This window comes from Suncus etruscus, chromosome 1 (genome assembly GCF_024139225.1).
Source record: "Suncus etruscus isolate mSunEtr1 chromosome 1, mSunEtr1.pri.cur, whole genome shotgun sequence".
Taxonomy (NCBI): domain Eukaryota; kingdom Metazoa; phylum Chordata; class Mammalia; order Eulipotyphla; family Soricidae; genus Suncus; species Suncus etruscus.
The window spans coordinates 175,614,528-175,622,742 of NC_064848.1; the positions used below are offsets into that span (position 1 = coordinate 175,614,528).

The 8,215-nt window shown below is 47.0% G+C and overlaps 1 protein-coding gene across 2 annotated transcripts; it reads left to right on the forward strand.

Moving 5' to 3' along the window:
- The first annotated feature begins 3,787 nt into the window (after window positions 1-3,787).
- SRSF1 (serine and arginine rich splicing factor 1) lies at window positions 3,788-7,788 on the forward strand. 2 transcript variants are annotated; one of them, XR_007494887.1, is made up of 5 exons: window positions 3,788-4,036; window positions 4,590-4,774; window positions 5,272-5,444; window positions 5,653-6,331; window positions 7,264-7,788. XR_007494887.1 is itself a non-coding variant. In XM_049772584.1 (4 exons), exons 1-4 carry the CDS (start codon window positions 3,843-3,845, stop codon window positions 5,845-5,847), a joined length of 747 nt encoding a protein of 248 aa, XP_049628541.1. In that variant the 5' UTR covers window positions 3,788-3,842; the 3' UTR covers window positions 5,848-7,788. The 2 variants fall into 2 exon arrangements, 1 of the variants encoding a protein (XP_049628541.1); XM_049772584.1 differs by having other exon boundaries at window positions 5,653-7,788.
- The last annotated feature ends 427 nt before the right edge of the window (window positions 7,789-8,215 follow it).

Sequence of the window (8,215 nt, forward strand, 5' to 3'; positions counted from 1 at the left end):
TTTTTTTTTTTTTTTTGGTTTTTCGGGCCACACCCGTTTGATGCTCAGGGGTTACTCCTGGCTAAGCGCTCAGAAATTGGCCCTGGCTTGGGGGGACCTTATGGGATGCCAGGGGATCAAACCGCAGTCCTGATCCTTGGCTAGCGCTTGCAAGACAGACACCTTACCTCTAACGCCACCTCACCAGCCTCAATTTGGTTGCATTCTAATACAAAAAAATTAAAATCTAAAAATGTTCAATTTACTGTCATTACACTTTACCTTGAATTCTTCTGAGCTAAATCAGAAACTGACTACATTAAATTGGACAGAATAAATCAAATTAAATTCATATTTTACTTATTTTGCTAGAGTAAAATATCTTTTTATTCTTTTGGTTTTTTGGGCCACACCCGGTGGTGCTCAGGGGTTACTCCTGGTTGTCTGCTCAGAAATAGCTCCTGGCAGGCACAGGGGACCATATGGGACACCGGGATTCGAACCAACCACCTTTGGTCCTGGATCAGCTGCTTGCAAGGCAAACGCCGCTGTGCTATCTCTCCGGGCCCCAAATATCTTTTTTTAAAAAAAAAAAACTTTTTTTTTTTTTTTTTTTTGGTTTTTGGGTCACACCCAGCAGTGCTCAGGGGTCACTCCTGGCTGTCTGCTCAGAAATAGCTCCTGGCAGGCACGGGGGACCATATGGGACACCGGGATTCGAACCAACCACCTTTGGTCCTGGATCGGCTGCTTGCAAGGCAAACGCCACTGTGCTATCTCTCCGGGCCCTTAAAAAAAAAACTTTATGTATTGACTGGACTTTAAACCATACCCAGCAGTGCTCCGGAGCCTCTCCTGGCTCAGCACTCAGAAATCACTCCTGGCAGGCTTGGGGAACCATATGGAATGCCAGGAATCAAACTGGGTCTGTCCCAGGTTGGCAGCATGAAAGGCAAATGCCCTACTTTTATGCTATCTCTCCCACACCGAGTGGAAATACATTAAAATTAAAAGCATTTACATTTAAAATACTTAAGCTATCATTGATTCCACATTAGTAATTGAAGTTGAGTTTGTTTTGGTTTTGGTTTTTGGGCAACACCCAGGGGCACTCAGCAGTTACTCATGGCTATGCACTCAGAAATCACTCCTAGCAGCCTCAGGAGACCATACAGGGTGCTGGGGATCAAATCTGAGTCCATCCCAGATCAGCAGTGTGCAAGGCAAATGCCCTACCGCTGGAGTCAGCCCCTAGAAGTTCAGTTTGAATAATTATAAAATGATGAATAAAGGAACAATGGGCCAGAGCAATAGCACAACTGGTAGGGCATTTGCCTTGCAAGTGGCTAACCTGGGTTTCATCCACAGCATCCCATATGGTCCCCTCCTCAAACCTACACAAGTATTTTTTGAACACAGTCAGGAGTAACCCCCGAGTGCCTCTGAATATGGTAAAAAAAAAAAAAAATCTAAAAAAAAAAAAAAAAAAAGAAAATGTACTCAGGGGCCAGTGATGGCAAAGCTGTAGGGCATTTACCTTGCATGCGGCCAACACAGGACAGACCCAGTTCAATTTCTGGCATCCCATATGGTCCCCCGAGCCTGCCAGAATTAATTTCTGAGCGCAGAGTCCCTGAGCAACGTTGGGTGTGACCCAAAAACTGAAAGAAAAAATAATCCAACTAAAAATTCAAATCCTCTGCAGAAAAGTACATGCCCATAATATTGGTAACCAGTAAAATTCAAGAACTCTGAACAATAGTCTAGATTTTCATTTATACTTTGGAGTGACAGACATTTATAAATCAATCAACTTTTTAGAAGAAAACTTTTAGAACTTTAGAAGAAAATATAATTTTAACCCAAAGAGATTTTTTTGTTTTAGACCCACTGAGACTCAATGCTCAGAAATCTCTTCTGGCAGGCTCAGAAGACCAAATGGGATGGTGGTGATCGAACGAACCTGGATCAGCCACTTGCAAAGGCAAGCACCTTACCAATACGATCGTTCTGGCCTTACTATTTCATTTTTTTCTGAGCAATAGAGTTGATGCCCTGGCACTATATAGGCTCAGATTCGTTAATGGTGCTAGGTGATTACTTAGAGTAAGGACTAGAACTCGGTCTCCAGCATGCAAAGCACACATGCACTGATACCCACACCAACAATGGGTATTTTTATATTTTTGGAGGGTGAGTTGAGGGCTACATTCATGGGTGCTCTGGGATCATTCCTGGAGGTGCTCAAGAAACGACATGAGGGCCCGGAGAGATAGCACGGCGGCATTCGCCTTGCAAGCAGCTGATCCAGGACCAAAGGTGGTTGGTTCGAATCCCGGTGTCCCATATGGTCCCCCGTGCCTGCCAGGAGCTATTTCTGAGCAGACAGCCAGGAGTAACCCCTGAGCACCGCCGGGTGTGGCCCAAAATCAAAAACAAAAACAAAAACAAGAAACACATGAAGTTGGGATCTAATTGGTATCGGCTGTGTGCAAGCACTGTGCCTGATTCTGCTCAGGAGACATTAAGTGGTACCCCAGCATCAAGCCAGGGTTGAGGCAGTAGGCAAGTGCCTTAATCTTCATATTCTATCTAGAACTCCCTTCAGGCTCCTTCTTGTTGGTCACGTATTGAAGGCTTACTAATCCTAGCTGTGCACAGGGGTCATTCAGTTCATATAAGATACCAGGCATTGAACCAGCGTTAGTCACCTGCAGACCAAGCTCCCTACCTGTTGCACGATCATTCAGCTCCCCTTACGGGCTTTTAGAACATTTCCATCGCTAATATTTAAAAACCTCAGTCTTTCCTAGAAAGATCCATATTATAAGTTGTCTCCGATGGGGTTAAGTCAGAGCAGAAGAGGTCTGGATCCTGGCTGGCTAGGTATCCCCAGTGACAGCGCAGGGCCCAAACTAGGCAGGCACAAGGAACGCTGGCTTGCGCTAGACACAAAGTTCTGAACAGAGAAGGTAGAACGGTAGTGAGAGCAGAAACGGCACTTAAGACTATTTAGAAAGGGACCCAAGCTGCCTCCCTAGAGAAGACACTTTATCTAAACAGCCCACAGTCTGCTTGAAGAAGGGGCGGGAAGACAAAAAAGTCACGCTTAGCTAGGCTTGTGTATGGAACTCAATCACGGGGGAGGCGTGGCTCCAAGGACTCGCCCCTTCGCTCCGAGGACGCCCCCGTTGCCGTGGCAACCGCCGGCCCCGCCCCCTCGGGGAGTCTTTCCCGCCAAAGGCCGTTAGTGCCGCTGAGCATGGCGGGAGAAGGCTTTCAGGCTAGGTTTCACCGCAATCCTTTCAAGGCGCGCAGAGTGCTTTCGGGAGAAATCAATCTTTCAGAACAGATCACGGCTTAACCATATATGTTTTAATGAAGGAGGAGGACGGGGGTGTGCATTTTGAATTTTTGCACCCCAGCGCCGCTCCACATTGCAAAATCGGGAGCCGGGAGGAGGTTGGGGGGGGACTCTTTTCCCCTCCCCGCGGAGGGTGACGTTGTGACGCGTACGCGCGCATGCGTACGCACCGACGCAGCCATTTCCTCCCCCTCCCCGTTACGCTGCGGCGCATGCGCGGTGCGCCGCCGCCGCCGCTTTTCCTCCCGCTTCACTCGCTCCCCCCGCCCCCTCCGCCGTATCCGTGCGCCGAGCTGATAAAGGCGCCATTTTGGAGGGGCCGCGGGAGACGCGTGCGGTGCGTGGGGGTGCCGGTCGCTTCGCTCGGAGCTTTGTTTTTTTTTTTTTCCGCTCGGCTTTTTAAGGCGGGAGAAGAAAGGCCTGCGTTGGTATTTGTTTTTTTTTTTTTCCCTCGAATCCGCGCGCTTTTTTCTTTCCCCTCCCCGCCGCCGCCGCCGCCATGTCGGGAGGTGGTGTGATTCGTGGCCCGGCCGGGAATAACGATTGCCGCATCTACGTGGGCAACTTGCCGCCGGACATCCGCACCAAGGACATCGAGGACGTGTTCTACAAGTACGGCGCCATCCGCGACATCGACCTCAAGAACCGCCGCGGGGGACCGCCCTTCGCCTTCGTTGAGTTCGAGGACCCGCGGTGAGGCGACCTCGGGCTGGCGGCCTGGGGACAAGGAGCTAGAGAGCCCGTAGTCGGGGCCCGCGCGGCCGGACGCCCTCGGCCGCCGCCACGAGGCTGGATGTCGCTGGATGCGGGCGCGGGCGCCGGGCGGGCGGGGGCGAGCCGCTCTCTCCCCTGCAGGAGCTCAATTAAGGCGCGGAGTCGCTGTGCGGCGAGGCCCCTCGCGGACGTGTTGTGTGGTGCCCCCGCCCCGCCCCGCCCCGCAGAGCCGACTCGACTCGCTCGCTCGCTCGCTCGCAGGCTCGGAGCCGAGTTCGGGAAACTGAGGCACCGTCGTGGTTGGGGCGGGGCGGGGAGGGGGAGGGGCCGGGCCTCCGGGGCAACGCGGCGCGCTCGTCCGCCAGCCCGCCCGCGCGGGCTCGATCGCGCATGCGCGGGCCCCCCTCCCGCTCCGAGCGCCCCCGGGCTGAGCGCAGCCCCCGTCCAGCCCCGGTCCCAGCCTGCCTGCCTGCCTGGCGCCCGTCCCGCCCCCGCCCCCCCTGACGCCCCCCTCGGCTTTCTGTGATCGCAGAGACGCGGAGGACGCGGTGTACGGGCGCGACGGCTACGATTACGACGGATACCGCCTGCGCGTGGAGTTCCCTCGAAGCGGCCGCGGTACCGGCCGAGGCGGCGGCGGGGGTGGCGGGGGTGGAGCCCCCCGAGGCCGCTACGGCCCCCCGTCCCGGCGATCGGAAAACCGAGTGGTTGTCTCCGGTGAGTAGTTGACTGCTGGCTGCCCGTGTGTGTCTGTGTCTGTGTGTGGATCGATGAGAAAAAAAAGACCGAAGCGAAAGCAAGCCAGCCCCTTTTCTAGATTAAAAATTTCTTTTCTAGCCCCCCCCCCCCGAGTGTGATCGCCCCCAATCCTTGTGTGTTAGGTCTTCTTGTGTGTACCAATGAGTTGAGTTTAGGATCGCTGTGAGGATGAAGATTGTCACACACACACACCCCAACTAGGTTGCGGTGGAGTAGATTATGAAGGTCCTTGTCTTACTTTTTTTGGTTTAGACTCTGGGTTCCAGAATTCTTTTTTTTCTTTTTCAATAAGTCTCCTCCCCCCCTTATTCCAGAATCTTAACGGTGGTGTCTTGTTCTGGGAGCTTACGCCCAGACTTATATTGGCTTTTGAAATATCGGTCGTTTTAATGTAAAGTTGAGTTGAATGTGAAATTTAGGATAACTTGGTTTTGGGGGGAAAATGGCTTTTTCAGGACTGCCTCCAAGTGGAAGCTGGCAGGATTTAAAGGATCACATGCGTGAAGCAGGTGATGTATGTTATGCTGATGTTTACCGAGATGGCACTGGTGTCGTGGAGTTTGTACGGAAAGAAGATATGACCTATGCAGTTCGAAAATTGGATAACACTAAGTTTAGATCCCATGAGGTAGGTTATACGCTTATTCTTTTCTTTGGCCAGAATTGGATACAGTGGTCTTAACATTGGAATTGGAAGGTAAGGTTCAGGCAAGGGATGTCCGGATAAACCGAGTAAATTGCCAGATTCTGGATTTAATTGCTTTGTGTTCATTCAGCATGCCTGTCGTCAGGTGAAAGCATAGATCTTTCAATCGAAAGTTCTGTCTATCCAATAGGGAGAAACTGCCTACATCCGGGTTAAAGTTGATGGGCCCCGAAGTCCAAGTTATGGAAGATCTCGCTCTCGAAGCCGTAGTCGTAGCAGAAGCCGTAGCAGAAGCAACAGCAGGAGTCGCAGTTACTCCCCAAGGAGAAGCAGAGGATCACCACGCTATTCTCCCCGTCATAGCAGATCACGCTCTCGTACATAAGATGATTGGTGACACTTTTTGTAGAACCCATGTTGTATACAGTTTTCCTTTACTCAGTACAATCTTTTCATTTTTTAATTCAAACTGTTTTGTTCAGAATGGGTTAAAGTGTTGAATTGCATTCTTGTGTAATACCCCCCTGGCACCTAACATCTACATTCCCCTTCTGTCTGACAAATTGTATTTTAAGTGATGTCATAGACAGGACTGTTCAAATTTAGTTAACTCCATGCTCTTCAGACTGTGATATTGTGTAAATGTCTTTCTGCTCTGGTTTGTGTGAACTGGGATGTTGGGGGTGTTTGTGATTATTTTACCTGGGGAAGTTCTTATGTTTATCTTGCTTTTCATGTGTCTTTCTGTAGACATATCTGAAGAGATGGATTAAGAATGCTTTGGATTAAGGATTGTGGAGCACATTTCAATCATTTTAGGATTGTCAAAAGGAGGATTGAGGAGGATCAGATCAATAATGGAGGCAATGGTATGACTCCAAGTGCTATTGTCACAGATGAAATTGGCAGTATTGACCTTATACTAAAAGTTAAGGGTTTAAAAATGATGATATGCATCTACCTTAAAACACTTGCAAACCTTTCTATGCAGTTATCATTAGTTACAATTGCTTTACTCTTTAAACCCATGGCGATTGTAGCAAAATTGCATTCATTGATTGCCCTTTTTGTAACCATTTGTTTTGCTCCCTACCACGCCCTTTTTGTTTTAATAGGGACTAATGTGGGAAGAACTGGCTTAATTGGTAGTAGAATTTAGTTACAACTGTTAATGTTTGACCTGCTGTTGGTGTACATGTGGGTGCAGGATGTCTTTAATTCCAACAAGATATAGAGTATAATATCAATACTGCTAAATCTGCATGTCCTCTGTGTGACTGATATAGCGTTGCTATTTCATTTTTTTAAGACAAAATGAAAGCAAAATAGAGAATTCCAACGTAAAGTGTAGATAATTTAGTTGGGAATACTGTTAAGTCTCGCCTTCCCCTTTAAACTAATATTCATAATTGACTCATGTTTAAAACACTTTAATTTACAAATTAAATTGCAGATGGGAGCTTTAGATCTAGTTTAGTCTTAGCTGGGTAGCAGTACCAGTAAACTTCCAATTACATAAATTTGCAACCACAAAACCTGTAATAACGCTGTACAGTAACAAGTGTTGGCATTATCAGTTGAACTGTAAATATAAGATGCTTCTTCCGATTAGTCTCTATGATAATTAAGTTTCTAAAATTTATCTGAGCGCCATTCAGAAACTTGTTTTGGGGAATTTGATAGTTATTGATGTACATCTGTTAAACTGATGACAGACATAACTCATCATTCCCCAGAAACCTTTTTTGATGACAGTATCTAACGTTTTGCCTCCTCTTTTTTGGTTTTGCTGGTTATAAAGGTTTGGATTGGAGAGGGCTCACTGGATCCCAATCCTTGGAGCTGGATCATTGGATTCAAATCATAATGTGGATAGGATAGGGAGGATCAATTACAAGGATTCATGGAGCGGGATCAAATTACCAGGAACGTAGGAGTGGATTCCTGCCCCAACCAAACCGCATTCGTGTGGATCTTTTTGTTTTTTTGTTTTTGACTCAACTCAATTGGCCATTCCAAAGATCTTTTTTTTTCCTATTTTTGACGATTGGAGCCCTTAAGATGCACGATGGAATTGAGTTTTGCAATTTTTGGTAAAAGGAGCAAAGCGAGGACCTGGAGATAATACGCTGGAGCAATCTCCTTGGAAGGATTCAGCACGAGTAGATGGTAAACATTTAAAGGGGAAAGGGGGGTTTGTTTAAAATAGTAAATCAGTAAGTCATTTCTCTAAATTAAAAAAAATGGAGTTGAAGAATAAGTAGGTTTCCAATTGGCTTTTGCCATTTTTCTTTGAAAAAAAAATAAACGTTTTTTTAAAAAACTATGCATGGTTGTCCTTTTTCCTCTTCATGTAAGGTTTTAATTGGGTGATTAGCGTATCAGTTATATTTTAAATGGGTACGATTCTTACATCTCATCTTGAATATCTAAAGATTTTTGAGAACTTATTTAGTAAGTGGAATTAGTTGTCCTTGTTAATAGAAAAGTCTTCAGGGGAAGATACAAAAAGGTGAGAATAGGCAGGCACTTAAAGTTTCTAAAAGATAAGCTTCCCAACTGGCAACAGTTAAAAATTCATAGAAGTTCCTATAGACACTCATGCTTTTGTCTTGATAGGGTGTGATGATTAGTAAATTAATGTTGGAGATGAGTCTATGAAAGTATTTAAATGTGAAATTTACAGGTTAGAACTTTTGAGTGCATTACATGTTTTATTGGATTGTGTGTATGCACTACATTGTTTAATGAAT